Raw genomic sequence first — 19,290 nt, 5'->3', positions numbered from 1 at the left:
AAACCAGATCCCAAGGAAAGTGTTAACTGGACCCGAACCCTGGCAAGCTGATTTAAGAGCCTCTAATATTAACCACTGCTGTACATGTGTGGGGAGAATGAACCCCTATGCAGCAGCTGCAGCCAATGACTCTCCATTGAGACATCATCACCCAAAGTCATATTAGGATTCATTCTTAGTGTTGTATATTCTATGGGGGTTGACAGGTGTTTGATGTCCAGTGTAAACCAGTCTAGTATCATACAGAGTGATTTTAGTTCCTAACTGTCCTCTGGACTTTGCTCATCCATCCTTCCATTTTCCAACCCTTGGTAATTACTTCTCATCACTTAATCTGCATCATTCTACATTTCCCAGAATATTTATAGCTGGGGTCACACTGTGCAGGCTTTCCCGACTGATTTTTTTTTTGCTTACTAATATGTGTCTTAGTTACTTTTCTATTGTGATGAGACACTGTGACCATGGCAACTTATAAAAGGAAGCATTTAATTGGGTGCTTGTTTACAGTTTCAGAGGATGAGTCCATGACCATCATGGCATCAGGCAGGCAGGCCTGGTGCTGGAGCAGTAGCTGAGAGTTTACATGTTGTGACAACAACCATGAGGCAGAGAGTAAGCCAACTAGAATGGTGTGGTCTTTTTGAAGCCCAAAGCCTACCCCTTCTGACACACCTCCTCCAATAAGGCCACACCTCCCAATCCTTCTCAAACAGTTCCACCAACCAGGAAACAAGCATTCACATATATGAGCCTTTGGGGCCTTTCTCATTCAAACCACCACAATATGCTTAAGTTTCTTCTGTATCTTTTCACAGCTTTGGTAGCTCCTTTCTCAGTGCTGGACAACATTCTTTTCTCTGGATATGCCACAGTTTGCCCATTCATATGTTGAAAGACACCATGGTAACTTCCTATATTAGCAGTTATGAACAAAGCTGCCATAAACACACACGTGACTGATTTTGTGCAGATGTGTTCCTAGTTCATTTGGGTAAAAACTAAGGAGTACAATTGTTGAACCATATGATAAACATATTTTTTTTTTTCTGTAAGAAACTGATAAACCACTGTCCAAAATTGGTGGAGATAGTTTTGCATTTCCATCAGCAACAAGTGAGTTCTGGTTATTCTACATCCTCACTAGCCTTTGATGCTGGCCTTCTAGATGTGGGCTGCTGTAGCAGACTGTAGTGCATCTGGTAGTTTGAATTTGCAATTTTCTGGTGACAGACAAGATAGAGCATCTTTTCCTAGGTTCCTCAACTCATTGTGTTTTCTTTGATGAGGCATCATTAGGGCCACATTATACTTACATGTCCTTTTATTAATGTTTGAGTTTCAGTGTTCTTTATATATTTTGGATCACATTCTTTCTTCAGATGTCTCTTTCATAAATATTTTATCTCAGTTTCTGTCTTCTGGTTTTCTTGACACTTTCTTTCAAAGAGTTAGAAGCTTATACATTTATTAAAGTTTGGCTTATCAATTTTTTTCATGGGTTGAGCCTTCCCTGGTGTGTCTAAAATGTCAACGTCATACTTAGAGACATCTAAACTTTCTAGTCCATCTTCTAGAATTTTATAGTTTTGTATTTAAAAGTTAAGTAGAGTACTTTGCGTGTGTGTGCGCGCGCGCGCGCGCACACACACACGCACGCACGCGCGCGCACATACACATGTAGATGAAATGAGAGTGCATGTGTGTGTATACATGTGCATGAAGACCAGAGGTCAACTTTGGCTGTCATCCTCAATAATATTGTCCTCCACCTTGGAGATGAGATAAGGTCTGTCATTGGCCTAGAGATTTCCAGTTAGGATAGATAGGCAAGCGAGGCCCAGGGACCTGTCTGTCTCTGTCTTCCCAGAGCTGGGATGGCAGGGGCTTGCCACCATCCAGCATTTTGGGCTAGGTTCTGAGGATCAAACTAAGGTCCTCATGCGTGGCAAGCACTTACAGACTGAGCCACCCTCCCGTCCTGGTGACATATTTTTGAGTTACTCTCTCTGCTCTCTCTGTTCTGTATGTGAGTGCCTGGTTCTTCTAGCACTCTCTGTTGCAAAGAGTTTTTGCTCTGTTGCATTATCTTTCTCCTATGTCCAGATCAATTGGCTATGTGCATGTGGGCCTGTGTCTGGGCTCCCTGTTCTCTTCTCCTGATCTATTTGTTTATTCTTTCGTCAATACCACACTGTCTGACGACTGTAAGGTTACAGTAAATCTGAACGAAGGTAAAGTCAGGCTTCTGACTTCATTCTCCTGCAATACTGGGTTGGCTATTCAGTGTCTTTTATTTGTCCACAAATCTTTAGAATCAGTTTGTCAATAATCACAAAATAATTCCCTAAGATTTTGTTTGGGGTTGCATGGTGTATATAAATAAAATTCGGAAGAGTTGATATCCAGACAATACTGAGTCTTCCTTCACGTGACCATAAATATTCTCCCATTCATTTACTTCCTTGGTGCCTTTCGTTTAAGTTCCTTACATTTCCCTGAAGAGATGTATCACAAATATTTCATTCTGGGCACACTAGTATGTGGTTTTTTTTTTTTTTTTTTTTTTTTTTCTGATTTCAAGTTCTACTCGCTCTTTACTATGTATAGGAAATCAATGGGCTTTCCTATGTCAGCCAGCTGGCTCTGATGGGTTCTTGGTTCCAGGATGATTGTTGTTGATTCTGTTTTTCTACCTGTCTATTCACGTTCCCTTTAAACACGTGCAGTTTTATGTATACCTTCCTAAGCTATATGCCATTTGCTGCCTTTTCCTGTTATATTGCTTTAGCTAGACCTGCAGGAGCTCTATTGGAAAAGAGCAGTGAGTGTAGACCCTGTGCAGAAAGGACTGATCTCTCTGTGAAAGCTTCCAGGTCCTTGCCTTTAAGGATAACATTAGCTGCAGATGTGTGCTGGGTGCTGTGAAAACCTTTTGTAGACCTACTGATAAGATGCTATGACTCCCCTTCCTCAGCCTGTGGAGGTGATGGAATGTTGAACCAGCTCTGTATGATTGGGCTAAACCCCCTTCAGCCAGGATATACAGTTGTTTTTATCCAAAGGTAGGCTGCATTGGTTGGTATTTTTTGAGGAGTCTTCTGAGTTTATGAAGGCTATCAGTCTGTACTTTTCTTTCCTTGCAAGGTCTTTGTCTGACTTGGGGTATTAGATAAATGCTGTCCTGTAGGCTGGGTTAGGAAGTTTTCTCTCTACCCCTAACTTCTAGAAATAATTGTGGATAACTGGTATAACTTCTGCTTAAATGTTTGATAGGAACCAGTAAGCCAGCCAGGGCTGTTGTTTTCTGCTGTGGGTTAATCATAGCTTCAGGGGTTTTTGTTGTTGTTGCTTTGTGTATTTTTTGTTGTATTCTTTTTGTTTTGTTTTGTTTAAACAGCTACAGTATTGTTTTAACTGTCTACTTAGGATTTATCTTTCAGCAAACAGTTTATTAACCCCGTTCGGTGCTCACTTTATTTCAGGCATTAGGCTAGCACCTACAAAACCAAACACTTGTACAGTTTATAATTCAGTTCTCATTTTAACCCTATGAAGTGTGATCCGTAGCAAACAAGAAAACAGAGCAGGAGAAGAAAGTAAGTCACTTGCAAAGTGACTCATTAGCTAATAAGGAGCTGGTAAGTCATGGAGTTAGTCATTTGGTGAATGTTCCTAGCTAAAAGGCTTTATTGAACAAAGACCAGGGGTTTGACTGTTCATTGGAGATCACACTGATAATCCATTTACTTAATAAATATGTATGGGACAAATACTTTGTTGATAGCACTGATGTGTCAGCTTTAGGAGAAGCTGTGATGCAAATTTCTGCCTAGGGATGGCTCGTGCAGGGGAACTTGGACAGCTAATTAACCAGTGTTCTGGTGACTTTCATCTTTTCCCCACATTTTTGAGCTTCTATCTTATTGTGTCTCTTCCTTCTTGAGCCTTTGTTTCTTTCTCTGTAAAGTGATAAGAATAATAGCGCTTTTTCAAAGGGCTCTTATGAGAAGTACATAAGTTAATCCGTGTTTAGCAATGAGAACCCTCTCTTGTTGTGGGACACCCCTAACAACCAAGCGGTAAGCACACAGGAGTTCGAATGAAACACAGCACACACTGTATTTAGCTGCCATAATATTAAAAGCAAAAAGCACAAAGATTAATTTAGCCATTCAATAGGTAGTCTTCTTTTTATAAAATGTTTTTAATTGAAATAGAATTACATCACTTCCTCCTCCCTTTCCCTTTCGTCCCTCTAGCTCTCCCTCCTCCCTTTCCTCCCTCTAGCTCTTCCTCCTCCCTCTCCCTTTCGTCCCTCTAGCTCTCCCTCCTCCCTTTCCTCCCTCTAGCTCTTCCTCCTCCCTTTCCTCCCTCTAGCTCTCCCTCCTCCCTTTCGTCCCTCTAGCTCTCCCTCCTCCCTTTCGTCCCTCTAGCTCTTCTTTGTTGCCCTACCTTGAATCTCTCCCATGCCCCCCACTCTCAAGTTGATAGCCTCTTTTTCTCTGGTTGTATTTGTTGCATTTATGTATGCATACACACACACACACACACACACACACACACACACACACACATACATAATACACACACACACACACATACCTATATACAAACAGAACCTGCTGAATCCATTTTTGTTGTTTGTGTGTATATTATTTCAAGGCTGACTTCTCTGCACTGGACAACCACATCACAGATCAAAACTTTTCTCCTAGACTCATGGGGATGCAGGAGAGTGCTGCATGTCCTCACTACACCATTGTCAGATCCTCACATTCTGTTCTTTTCTTTCTCTCTTATCAGTATTGGGGGTTTGCTGGTATTCTTAAACAATGAAAAAAAACAATGCTTCTCTAAATAACTTTAGCTGTCCTGGAACTCACTATGTAGACCAGGCTGGATTTGAACTTATAGAGATCTGCCTGCCCCAAATGCTGGGATCAAAGGCGTGTGCCACCACCATCACCCTGCTACAAAATATCTTGGTATGATTAATTAAAGCACAAATTTCAAGCTGGTACATTTTTTGCTAGGTTCTGAGGGTCAAATTGGTGAGCATACACCTATGATTCCAGAACTCAAGAGACTGAGGCAGGAGGATCACAAGTTCAAGGCCAGCCTGTGTTACCCAGCAAGAGACTGCATAAAAATAAAAAGCAACAAAGATAAATAGACAAATACAACAAAGGTCCACTGCTATTTAGAATCATGTACTAAAAATCAACTACCAAATAGAATTCAGTTTCTGCACCTAATTATACTACTCAAAAATGTAGTTACATTTATTACCATTAATTATTATCAATACAACTATTAATAGTTTGAATTTAGCAGCTCCTTATCTTCAAAATTATAAATGTTTTATCAGATGTTGAGTGAATTTTGTCATATTTAGCTTGAACAAGTGAGAAGCCTGTAAGACTGTTTAAAGAATTACCCAAAATAAAGCGGTAGTGGTGCACCTTTAATCCCAGCACTTGGGAGGCAGAGCCAGGCAGATTTCTGTGAGTTCGAGGCCAGCCTGGTCTACAGATTGAGATCCAGGACAGGCTCCAAAGCTACACAAAGAAATCCTGTCTTGAAAAACCAAAAAAAAAAAGAAAAAATACCCAAAATAATGGAAAGGAGGTTCAAAAGTAGATTAAAAGAAACAAATGTTATTTAAATTGTAGTAGATGAAGACCAATATATCTCTTCAAGTTATCTTAGAATATCTACCATGCGTTGTGTTTTTTTTTATAAGCAATAATGCCTCAGAGTGAAAATTTTCAATGTAAAATGTATATTGGTATAAGTAATATATGGAAGTTGAATGCTTTATGGAACATACTGTCAGTTTATAAAGAAAAAGACAAATATCTCGTAGTGTGTTTAAATTCATATAAATACATTTTCAGAAACACATTCTATGTTGTTATTAACAAGTCCGTAAATAGCTTCTGCAAGAGCACTAGTTAATCCTCATTGAACAGTCCATGCTCGAATCTCCCAGTGCTTGATGTATCTATACAACGGCCCAGCATGTATGCATTCTAACCACTTTATACAAAGCAGCGACAGGTAATAGTAATACGAAGATTTATTTATTTATTTTCTTGATTTAAAAAATCTCCTTAATACATGAACATATGAAAAGCCAAACGGCACAGCCTTGAAATAGCAAAGTGTGAGGTGTGGTGATCTTGTGGCTGACTACCAGTCTAATGGCATGCAAAGTATATCAAAGCCCGGAAAAGGAGAATTTGAACTCACATCTGGCTAGCAATAACCAATACTCCATTAGCAATTGTGTAGGCTGGGACCGTTTTAAGACTTCCATATTCATATGCATACTGTTGCTTTCCTTGTAATAACAATGGTCTTTAGAACAAACGCTATCGATGCTTTATTTCCCTGAAGACTTAGTTACATAGATTAAACATTTTTAAGTAGCTGCTGCTGATTTGAACAACAAAGACATTAGCCATAAAGATCAGTATCAAGGAAGTTATTTAAAAAATGTAATTATTCTTTTGCAAGGGGAGGAGAGGGGCAAATGAAGAGAAAGCCTTCTGGGTCTCCTCTCATGTTTCCTCACATCGTTCATTCTGCCTGTGGAGGCCCCACCGGGAAAGGAGGCCTCTGAGGTTGTTTTTAAAGCAGCAGCAGGGATATGGGTTGTGGATGGCCATCCTCCCTTCAGGTAGTTCAGTAAATGTTTAGGCTTTGCCTCGTCAGTCATCTGTTTGGGAGTAGGACACAAATCCATCCCTGGGTATCCATGGAGATTAGTTCTAGAAGCACCACATGCAGTGCTATTGTGCTTTCATATAACCTACCCACCTCCTCCTGAACACTTTAACTCATCTTTAGATTACCCCTAACACCAAACACAATGTTAAAAGAGTTTATATGGAGCTGTTTATGTTTTTAGACCTGCTCAGTATAAAAGAAATTCTATTTTATGGATATTTTAGCTAGAGTTTCTATTGTTGCGAGAAAACACCCTGACCAAAAGCAACTTGAGGAGGAAAGGTTTATTTCATCTTGTAGTTTATAGTTCATCATTCAGGATGCCAGGACAGGAACTCAGGGCAGGCACCTGGAGGCAGGAGCTGATGCCGAGGCTATAGAGAGGAGCTGCTTACTGGCTTGCTCCCCATGACTTGCTCAGCCTGCTTTCTTACAGACCCCAGGACTACCAGCCCAGTGGTGGCCACAGCTACTGGGAACTGGGCCCTCCCCCATCAATCATCAATCAAGAAAATGCACCACAGGTTTTCCCACAGGCCAATCTTGAGGGCGTCTTTTCTCAATTGAGGTTCCCTCTTCCAAATGACTCTAGCCTGTGTCATGTTGACATAAAACTAGTCAGCACACTGGATATTTTCAATCCAGGGTTAGGAGTCTCACTGGGTGTATCCACGGGTACACTAAAGAGCAGGACTCCCATTGTTAATGTGCTGTGCTTTGAGTGGCTGTAATCCTCTAAAAAATGTCACAGCACACACAATCAATCACTTGAATAAAGGCAAACAAACCCCTCCAGCCCCAACATTCAGTTTTTCACCAACTGAAGTCAGCAAATACCTATTGCTTCTGGAATCCAGCACTTAATAGGGGGGTTCATCTAATATGTAAAACATAATGGTCTGGAATTTCAATGACAGCCTCTGATGAATAGTTATTATGATTTTTATGTAAAAGAAACAAAAACTCCGGACTTAGAACTCAAAATATTTAACAGTGAGTTTAAGCGAATGTTTACCGAGTTTCTTGCATGACACATAACACATGTCAACAGAGAAAGGAAAAGTTGATTACCAACCCCCCCTCCCCCTACCCCCCCTACCCCCCACCCCCCCTGCTCACAAGTTATCTCCACTTTCCTCTCACTGAGCAAATGAAAAGGTAATTGTCCTTTATGTACTTTATGTATTCTTTTTGAGGAGACATTCACCAAATGCTTAACAGAGACAACGCTCCTTTGGGGTACATTATTAGTAAGCACTGAATCAAAGAAGGGGCTGGTGGAATTTCAACTGGAATGTATAAAGAGGTAAAAATAACAAATGTTGAGGCAAATTTCATACTTTAAATACTTAGTGAAGAAACAGTAGCATGAATATTTCATGTAGTAAAGTATTTTCAGGTTTTTTCCTTATAAAATTAACATATATTAAAATGGAAAAATTAGAAAGTATGGAGAAAAAGGAGCAGGAAAAAAATTGTAAAAATGTTAGAATAAATCTCAATACTCCCATGCTCCCAAACTAAATAATGTTGACCCTTTTGGCACATTTCCTGTCAACCTTTGGTCTATGCACCTATTTCAACTGGTTATATTTATGTATGACATGTATACTCACTCCATTATATTCTATATCCTACCAGAAGCATTTCTTCACATTGACAACTCTTTTAAAATATTATTTTCAGTGGCCATATAACGCTTGAAAGTAAATATCTATTGTGTGCTATTGTTTATTGAAATTCTTTCTTCTGTGCAGGATAGAACCGTTTCTCATTGTAGGGGTGGTGGGTGAGTGGGAGCTATTGTAAGTAGTCCTGTGGCGAATAAGTTATGCAAATTTCTGCTCTCGTTTCTGATGATTTCCTTGAGTACATCCCAAGAAGAGGAGTGAGGTCAAATAGGAAGAATACTTTCAAGCCATTTGGTTTAAATCACAAAATTCCAATGATTTTTACAGAGTTATACTTTAGAGAGGAAGTGTATGTGTGTGTGTGTGTGTGTGTGTGTGTGTGTGTGTGTGTGTGTGTATAATAATTTAATGTTAGGGTTTTTAAACTGTTGTTTAGTGTATTCTAGAGAAGAGAGTTTCAAAAGTTATACTCATCTATGTTTAAAGTAGGGAAGTAAAAAAAAAGCCAATTTTAAAAGATTAAAAAATTTTTAGACAAAAAACACACATCTAGTTGAATATCCCAACTAGATACCACATATTAACAGATAAAAACTCCAGTACCAGGAATGGGTTATCTCTTTTTGAGTTGTCCAGTGTGGTTCCACAGACACCCAAACATTATAGGCTATTGTCAATGTTATTGATTACTCTGAAGAACCTGAGCCTATTGCTGAAGATACCACCTACTTGGGTCAAAGAATACGAAAACATCTGAAACTCACCTGGAAGTTTCATGCCTACTGGCTAGATTTCATGGTGTTGGAAGGTGCTCTGCATGCTACGGAAGGAGAAAAGCAATCAACAGTCTCACTCAGCTATGAAAACTGTAAGCTACAACAGTGACCGGTCTGACAAAATATGCCCACTGGTGAAATAGTGGCACAAATATGGAAGAAACCAACCACTTCCTGGTTGACTCTATGACCTGGTCCGTGAGATGAAATCCATTCTTGGCACTGCTAATAGGGCCAAGAACCTGTAGCTAGACAGGTCATAGTCCCTAATACTATTATTCCGCTAAATTAGTCTAGTGTGAAAATGACTCTTAATGATTTATGGCTATACTCATAGATCAATATATTTCTTAACTATCTTCAGAAAGGCTTCTTTTTATAGTAGATGGCAAATGTGGGTTTGAAAGAAAAAGGCCCCCAAAGGGAGTGGCACTAATGGGAGGTGTGGCCTTGTTGGAGCAAGTGTGGTCTTGTTAGAGGAAGTGTTTCACTGTGGGGGCAGGCTTTGAGATCCCCGATGCTCAAGATACTGCCCTGTGTCTATGACAGTTCACTTCCTCTTGCTTTCGAATCAAGATATAGGACTCTCAGCTCCTTCTCCAGCACCATGTCTGCCTGCATGCCGCCATGTTGCTCTATGATGATAATGGATTGACCATCTGAAAATGTAAGCCAATTCCATTAAATGCTTTTCCTCTATGAGAGTTGCTGTGGTCATGATGTCTCTTCACGACAACAGAAACCCCAACTACAACATCAACTAACACAGAGACCTTCAACTAGCCAATATGCAAGGAGTAAAAGACTGAAAGGTGCTTGACCCTAAATGGGTCATCTGTGTCATACCTTCCAAAGCTCTGCAACCTCACAAAGAGGGGCCAGGAATATTGTAAGAGCCAGAGGCGGTATATAATTTCAAACCAACAGTAGCTGCACATATAAATTCACAGTGATTATGGCAGGATGCGTGATGCTTGGGCAAGCTCAAGCCAGATAAAACCCCAGCATCGATGGGGGAAGGTAAGCATGGAATCCTGCTACTAGCTGAGGAGATGCTGGCATTTGATAGCATTTGGAGAGTTAGTTTTCTTGAATGATGTGAGTCCTGGTAGACTGACCACATGCTAGGATAGGTTCTGCTCCCAAGACTAGTTAGTTGAGCACCCCAAATTGAACTCAATGGAAAAAAAAATTGGGGACTAAACCTAAAAGTTGGGTGGGTGGTGAGGTGAGGGTAGATATGGGAGAAGGTTAGGGGAGGGGCAGATACGATCAAAATATGTTACATGAAAGTCTCAAAGATTTAGTGAAAGTGTTATTAGACATTTTTTTTCCCAGACAGGGTTTTACATGTGGCCCAGGCTGACCTCAAACATGTGACTCCCTAGCCTCAGTCTCTTAAACGTTGGTGTGACAGGAGTACACCATCATGTCCAGTTTGAGTATTAGTTTAGCACAGCAAGTACTAATGAAAATAAAAACACCCCAAAGGACAAGGTCAAGGAGCTTTGAACTGCTTTCCTCATATGCCGTCTGCCACTGGCTGGCCTATTCTCTAAGGTCGCTACCTGAGCCTATTCACTTCCAAATGGACCCTGGGCACAGCAGGCAATCTTTCCCTTTTATATATGTTATATATATAAGTGCTATATATGTCATAAGTGTTGTAAGTTTTATAAGTGTTATATGTGTTATTGTAGAATATTTGCAAGATGAAAAATAGCAGACAAAAGAGGAAAAGAAACCATTAACCAAAGGTTGTTTTTGCCGCCATTTTGGTATAATTTTTTCCTCTTATTTTTTTACGTGTGCCATTATCTTTTATATTATGCATTTATCCTGTAGTATGAAACATGATTTTTCAATGTTACTGAATGTTTTTCACAGTTACTGTTTTAATGAGTGAACACCCGTCTTAGTTGCCTTTCTTATTGCTGCATCAAAATGCCTGACAACCCAACTGGAAGAAAAACAGTTTTCTTTCAATCCAGAGTTTGAGCATGTATTCCATTCACATACACAGAAACAGATACAGACACCCCCATTTACCTCTACATTACAAATATATAGATATGAGAGAGAGAGAGAGAGAGAGAGAGAGAGAGAGAGAGAGAGAGAGAGAGAGAGAGAGATTCCATCCATTGAGCATGATGGAGAATGTGAGATGGTAGAGAGCAAGGTGGCAGGTCACATCGCAACCACACTCAGGAAGCAGACACAGATGAGTGCTAGTGCTTAGGGGGGTCCTCCCTTTATATGTTCCAGGACCCCAGGTATGGTATCCTAGCACTCATGTTCAGAGGGGAAACCACTCCTTCATTAAACATTTCTGAAAGCACCTCCATAAACACATCCAGAAATGTGTTTCCATGGTGATTTTAATTCAGGCAAGTTAATTAAAAATTAACTAATTCAATATCCAAGTGTCATACATTACCCATGAAATTTACATAGCCTAATATGGGACATTGATTTCCTAATACTATAATATTTATATTGTAAATAAAGCTGTATCCCGATGCATAAAACTATTCCACACTCCATTTTCTCAGTAAAGATTTCCAGAGGCAGGGATTCTGTGTCAAAAGATGTGTAAGAGCCAAGACTCTCTATCATTTATCTATCATGTATCAATCAATCTATCTATGTATCTATCTATCTATCATTTATCTATATATTTGTAATATAGAGGTAAATGGGGGTGTATGTATCTGTTTCTGTGTATATGAAGATATGCATGTAGATGTATATAAGTCCATGTGTATGTGTGTCTAGAGGTCAGAGATTGATATCTAGTGTCTTCAATATCTTTCCACCTTATTTTTTTTAAATTTTTGAGATTATAGTATAATTACATCATTTTTCTCCTTCCCTTTCTTTCCTCTTAACCCTCTCAAACCTATGGCTTCATTTTTCATTAATTGTTTTTACATGCATATATGTATACACTTAGGTTACTCGTATGTACATTTTCATGGCTGAGTATTTGGAACTGGGTAATCAGTTGGTGTGCTCTTCTCTGGAGAAGACTATTTCTCCCGCTCTCAGAATCTCTTAGTTGTGTATAGCTCTTTGTGTAGGGTTGAGGCCTCATGGGCTTTCCCTTGTCTGCTTCAGCATGCCTTTTGGTGTTGTTATTGTTCAGCTCACGTGTAGGCAGTCATGTTGGGGAACTTGTATGCGTGTAGCTTTTAACATTACTGGAAGACACGATCTCACAGCAAAATCCCTTCTCCTTTCTGAACCTTACAATCTTTCTGCCTCCTCTTCCTCAGTGTTCCCTGAACCTTAGGTGTGAGAGCATTTTGGAGATGTATCCCGTGGGACTTTGCATTTGATTGGTTGTGATTTTCTGGAATGGTCTCCATCTGTTACACCAAGAATTTTCCTTGATATGAGGTGAGGACTACACTTATTTTTTGAGATAGGCTCTCACAGAACCTGGAGCTTGCCGACTCAGCTAGGCTTGGTGACTGGTGACATCCAGAGATCCACCTCTCATCACCTCTTAGCACAGGGATCACAAACACATGCCACCACACCCACACGCCTCCACATCCAGCTTTTTACATGAGTCCTGGGTATCCTTAACTCAAGTCCTCATGCTGAAGCAGCAAGCACTTTACCTACTAAGCCATCTCCCCAGTCCTACCACTTGATGTTTTTAAGCAGCCTCTTCAATTCCATATTTTCCCTGTGAGATATGTATGTGTCGTCTCTAATTTATGGATGAGGAATCTCAGAAATGAAGATAAATGAACTGTTTGTATTAAGCCACACAAATAAAAGGTAAGAATAAGAAAGAAAATTCTACATGGTTTCACAGGTTGTTTAACAGTGTTCAGATTCCAGTAGTGAAACTCAAGGCGGATCTTTCTAGTCAGTGAGAGCAGACTTGTTGCTCAACTGGTTTAACCATGAAGCAAAAGAGGAAACAGCAGTTAAACCGTACATATTTCACAAAAATACACCAAGGATGGAAATAATGAGCTAGGCATGATCAAGGTTGATTTATATCTTATAAGACAACTGCACACAAACACACACAGTTGAATGTATATTGTAAGTTTAGAGAAATTATGATCCTCTGAGAATAGGAAAAATCACCAAAATGTGGGTAAATGAACAGGCAATATACAAAAATATTAAACTGAGTACAAAGGGAGATAAACTGTTTAACCTTATCATAAACCACTGAAATGCAAAGACTGTGAATAGTGAGGAGTTTTTACATATCAAGTTGGAAATACTTAAATAAAATGCTTTCATACCTGGCTGTTGAATGCATGAACTGGCACAGCCTTTAGTCAAGCCACTTTAGAGCAAGATGCTTAAACGTATTTTCCTAACCCAGTAATTGCACTTCCTATAACTTATACTGGAGTATGCTATTCAAAGATGTGAAAGAAATTGGCTGGCTGTTCATCATAATATTATTTGTAAAATTGTGAAAATAAAAGTTAACTAAACGATGGAATGTTATTAAGAATTGCAATATGCTTTAAATGGATCGTGACTGCCATAGGAAAATTACTGTGATTTAACTGAAAAGTCTCAGCAATAGTATTCTAAACATAATTAGCTATCTATCAGAAACATTAACAATGACTATCACTAAGTGAAATTATTTGACAATTTTAAACATTTTCCTCATAACTAGAGCCATGTGATTTACTAATTAAGAAACTATGAAAATAAGAGAGAGAAAAATTTTAATATAATTTCCTTTTCCTACTCATAAAATAGTGGTATTTGTGGTATTTGGTCACAAATTATACTAGGAAATGCTTGTTAGAAATTTATTCAAGGATTCTAAGGGTAATGCTCAATGATAAACCTTTAGTGCTCTTAGCTAGTCCCATCTCAAGGTGATATACATGGGTAGGAACTAGCTCTGATGATCATGAAGTAAATATTCCATTTAAGTAACTGAAATCACAAGTTGGCCCATCTTCCCACTTCCCATTCACCTATCACATCCTAGTCTGCCAGGAACCAGCAGTCCTAAAAGATAAAGGTATACTCACCCCTCCAAAGTCCATTGCTTTCTCTGAGCCTCATACTTTTCCTTGCTGTGATGTATCACATCATTTTCTTAAACCCAGCTCTTTTCATATCTGAGCATTGGAAATGTCCCTTTCTAAATGGGTTTCCCCCAACACCTGGTCTCATATAAATGACTAGCTCAAGACCTAAGGATTTAGCTTAGTGGAAGAGCACTTGCCTAGCATACAGGAGGTTCCAAGGTCCCCAGAACCGACAAATGGAACAAAATCCTATCAGACACCCTACCATGTTTCCCGACCTAGAGACCATAGCAGAGTCTCAGTGACCAGTAAAAGTAAAGTGTCTACTACAGGTCAAATTAAGCAAGACTAAGATGAGTATGAAACACAGAGAGGATTGAAGGAGCTATTACACAAGAAGCTGTGTTAGGAAAACATTTTCAGACTGTGGGACTTAATAACTGGGTCAAACATTTAAAAAGTAGAGTCAGACAAAGACTGGATAAGAAAAAAACCTTCAGATCCACGTTGTTGGTTGTTTTTTATTCTTTTGGGGGGTCTCCCATCCAGCTCCCAAATAAATCACACACGGAGGTTTATTATTACTTACAAATGCCTGGCCTTAACTTAGCTTGTTTCTTGCCAGCTTTCCTTAACTTAATTTAGCCTGTCTACCTTCTGCCTCTGGGCTTTTCCCATTCTCTTACTTCTGTAACTCTTACTCTTACTCCTTGGCTTGCTGTGTGGCTGTGTGGTTGACCCCTGGAGTCCTCTTCTCCTTCTCTGGCTCCTCCTTTCTCCTCCCAGATTTCTCCTTCTATTTATCTTCTCTGCCTGCCAGCCCCGCCTATTTCTCTCTCAAGCCTTGCCATTGGCCATTCAGCTCTTTATTAGACCATTAGGTGTTTTTAGACAGGCACGGTAACGCAGCTTCACAAAGTTAAACAAATGCAACATAATATTCCCCAACAGATCCAATGAGAGGAGGGTCCTGGGAAGAGTAAGGTTTGGGCAGCGGCAAAAGCCTAACCTTAAAGGACTAATGGGCTCTGTGTGGTGACGATCTTCCACATTTCCTTAGTACAGTTAACTCAAAAGTCTGGGATCTAAATTTTGACACTCAGAACAAGGATAAAATGGACCACCCACAGCATTCCTGCCCTCACCTGAGGAAAGACACGGTTGGACAGGACCATTGGTGTTGCGAATGCTGGAGTACATGTTTTAATGGGGCTGTCAGCTTCACAGACGATTGGGCCCAGAACCTGAGGGTCTTCTTTTCATTCTGTGCACACTTGGATGGGATGAAGATGAACACAGGGCAAAAAGGTGCACGGGCATTTTATATAAAAAGCAAGCTCACAGCGCTCCCCTGCCCCCACAATGCAATTCTACTCAGTCATTCTGAAATAATATAAATAAAACATTTTAAATACATGAAAACACGGAGTCAAATAATACAGAAAGACTGTCAGTAGAAACCTGTAAACATTTCTTTTTCAAGTGCCTTGTGAGGCCATTTGGCATTACTACACAGGGTTTTCCTAACACTTGCTGATAATTGGATTTTCCCCAATCCCCATGTCCAATTTTACTTTAATATGTGGGCTCCTGCCAACCCCACTGGCCAAAGATTATCTTTCTGTAACATTATGGAATGTGGGCAGTAACCCAGAGCCTCAAGGCCAGTGAGCTGGAACCCCAGGCTTCTTGCTAACAGGGGTGAATTATTATCACGTCTTTCCTGGTGATTAGATTATCCCTTATTGTCGTGTTTTATAGCTTTCTAGTTAGTCATCTCAATACAATTTATTCACAATAATAGTGTTTTTATTATTGCTGTTTTATAGTTCCTATAGCAGTAAAATTTATTCTCAACTCTATTATCACAATATTCAACTACTAATGGAATTCTTGCTTTTATTTGATTGTATTTTAAAGCCATAACAATAAAATTTACTCCCAAAATTATGACTGCAAGTTTTATGCTCTTTAAACCACTTGATAAAATGCCTACAAACACATGTGATTCCTTAAGCCCCATGAGAGAAAGCCTGCCAAAAAAATAAACACTGTTGGGAAGTGGATATGTGTGTCACAGGAGAATTGGTTCCTACTGTGCCGATATGTGTTCTTTGATTGATTAAATAATGGGATGAAAAAAAGACCTTACAAACACCTTATTTAAAGGACTACTAAATTCTAGTTGGCAGAAATATTTGTTAATACTCCTAATAAAAAATAATAACTATTTTTTTATTTATTATTATTTTATTTATTATTATTTTTATTACCTGCCAAACCCTACACATAGCTAACATCTTTATTCTCCAAAATTATGTGCTCTCAAAATACTGTTTGTGATTTCCCTGAACTCCACAATGCATGGCAGGTTGCCATATAGTTGGAGAAAAGTGGTTATGAAATATCACCAAAGGCCAGGGTCACTTTGAAAGCAAACAGCTTCAGTGGCTTAGGAATTGGAAGGCACGTGGCCAAGTCAGCGGGCCACTTCTGCCACAACTTAGTTGCTATTTTGACCCTGAACACAAGGACATTATAGTAAACCTCATCAGTTACTGTGCCTGGACCATGGAATCAAAGAGGTTAGAACATGGATTTGACAGTAATGTAAAGCACTAGCAAGAATCAAGCAAGAGCTATGGCAGGCTCGTGGCAGTCCAGGTGTGGTTAGGGGTTTGGATGAATGAGCTCACTTCAACGGATATGCTACTATCATCTAAAGCAGCAACTGAATCGATGAGTGGATGGACAGATGGATGCATGGAGAAATCTGTATCTCTGCTCTTGTCAGAGAGGCTTGACCCTCTCCAAACACATGTAAAGGTAAGGGTGCACCTTATTGTGAGAGACCACATTCTTCTTCCCACTGCTAAGCAAGTGCATAACTCAGATCTTCATTCAAGAGAGAAACTGTTTCTGGTCTCTGGCGATGGAAGTCTTGAGAATCTGCAACAGAACTAAGATATAACGTTACGAAGGGCTCCCATCTGTGGCTTGGCTCTGACAAGATGCTCCTAGAGGCAGCCTGCCTTGGTAGCTTCAATGGTGAGCCCTGTTCCACGCTGTGCTTGGTCATTGTTGGGGGCTCTTCATGTGGTTCACTGTCTCAGCCTGAATACTGACTCAGATTCTCAAGACTTCCATCGCCAGAGACCAGAAACAGTTTCTCTCTTGAATGAAGATCTGAGTTATGCACTTGCTTAGCAGTGGGAAGAAGAATGTGGTCTCTCACAATAAGGTGCACTCTTACCTTTACATGTGTTTGGAGAGGGTCAAGCCTCTCTGACAAGAGCAGAGATACAGATTTCTCCATGCATCCATCTGTCCATCTACTCATAACCAAAATCAACTTAGAGAGGAATGGGTTTATTTCACCTTACACTTTCCTGTCCCAGTCCATCACTAAGGGAAGTCACAGGGAGAACTCAAGACTAGAACCTGGAAGCAGAAACTGAAGATGAAGACACAGGAACTCTGCTTACTGGCTTGCTCAGCTACCTTTGTTAGATAATCTAGAACTACCTTCCCAGGGGTGGAATTGCCCCAGTGGGCTGTGCTCTCACATATTCATCATTAATCAAGAAAATACCTCCACAGACTTGCCCACAGGCCAATCTGATAGAGGCATGACTTAGGGTTTCTACTGCTGCAATGAAACACCGTGACCAAAAAGCAAGTTGGGGAGGAAAGGGTTTATTTGGCTTACACTTCCATATCGCTGTTCATCATGGAAGTTAGGACAGGAACTCAAACAGGGCAGGAACCCAGAGGCAGAAGCTGAGGCAGAGGCCACTTGCAGGGGCTGTTTTCTGGCTTGCTCAGCCTGCTTTCTTATAGAACCCAAGACCACCAGCCTAGGGATGGCACTACCCACATTGGGCTGGGCCCTCTCCACCAATCACTAATTAAGAAAATGCCCTACAGGCTTGCCTCCAGCCTGATCTTATGGAGGCTTTTTCTCAGCTGAGGCTCCTTTCTCTCTGATGACTCTAGCTGTCATCAAGTTGACAGACAACCAGCCAGCACAAGGCATTTCTCAATTGAGGTTCCTTTCCCCAGATGATTCTGACTTATTGACAAAAAACACTAGCCAGGACACTTACTATCCAATTCTCCTTTCTTCTTCCCGTTCACATCTGACACATCTGCATGGTGGATAGAAGGTTCCCTTTACCACACTCTGCTTTCTGTCTGTTCATTGTCTTTTATAATGATTTTAACCCACTTCCCACTCTAAGTCTTTTCCACGTTTAATACTATCTTGCCATCTGATTCTCCCATGATCTAATCAACACATCAACCAGATTCTAGGACAAGGGGAAAAAAATTAATGAATACAATTCACCAGGAGCCACAGAGGCCTTTGTGGACTGTGTAGGTAATTACATGCAGAAACAAAAGTGAAGTTTGGGAATCACTGAGGTTATTCTACATGGCCAAACAAGCTACAGAAAGTCATATACTAACTAGGTAGAACAGCACACTAGTTGGTTTAAGAAAAGGTAAGACAAGAAAGAAAATGTGTTCCCCAAGTCATTTTCTCACTTGCCCTATTTTTTTCCAGTTTACTATGTGGCACTGGCAAAGCCATCAACCTTTTATGAAGACAGACTTGGCTCCCTATTGGCCTTGACATATCTTCTATTCGGATCATCAGAAAGAAGGAGGTGCAGGGAAGAAGTGTGGGCTCTCCAGAGCTAACAATGGAGAGACAGGAGCTCAGGAGGAAGATGTGAGGCTGGGGAGATTCCCAGAGGAGCTTGGCTGTCTGCAGGCCCCTCGGCAACCTGCCTGGGCATGGAGTGGCAATAACGGCAAACACTTGGGAACCAGCCACTGGGTGTGTTTCCGTTGCTTTCCCAGCCGGGCAGTATTTCAGTCAGTATCAGACATCACCTACTTTTCCAACAGAACCTTCTGCTCTACCACCCAAGGTGGAGCTTGATAAAGATTATCATTCCAGGGCTCTGTTTCTGTCCATCGTTTAGCCAATTAACAGAAAGACATCCCAACTACAAATTCCCTTCCTTCCTTTTGCCTTAGGTTCATTGTCCCGTATCAGGTCTGTTGATATATTCAGCGGGGTCATTACAGATTATGACAGACAGGCATGGTCAT

General features: G+C 40.3%; 1 protein-coding gene across 1 annotated transcript in view; it reads right to left on the bottom strand.

The window, feature by feature from the left end:
- Cpo (carboxypeptidase O) overlaps positions 1–15,344 on the bottom strand; it is a 50,752-nt gene extending 35,408 nt beyond the window's left edge. Inside the window, 1 exon segment of the mRNA XM_052750599.1 lies at positions 15,315–15,344. Coding sequence (XP_052606559.1) covers positions 15,315–15,344 — 30 coding nt within the window.
- Positions 15,345–19,290: the final 3,946 nt, after the last annotated feature.

This window comes from Peromyscus californicus, unplaced genomic scaffold (genome assembly GCF_007827085.1).
Source record: "Peromyscus californicus insignis strain IS unplaced genomic scaffold, ASM782708v3 Scaffold_21__1_contigs__length_65335640, whole genome shotgun sequence".
Lineage (NCBI taxonomy): Eukaryota > Metazoa > Chordata > Mammalia > Rodentia > Cricetidae > Peromyscus > Peromyscus californicus.
This window is presented reverse-complemented; position numbering and strand designations above follow the sequence as displayed.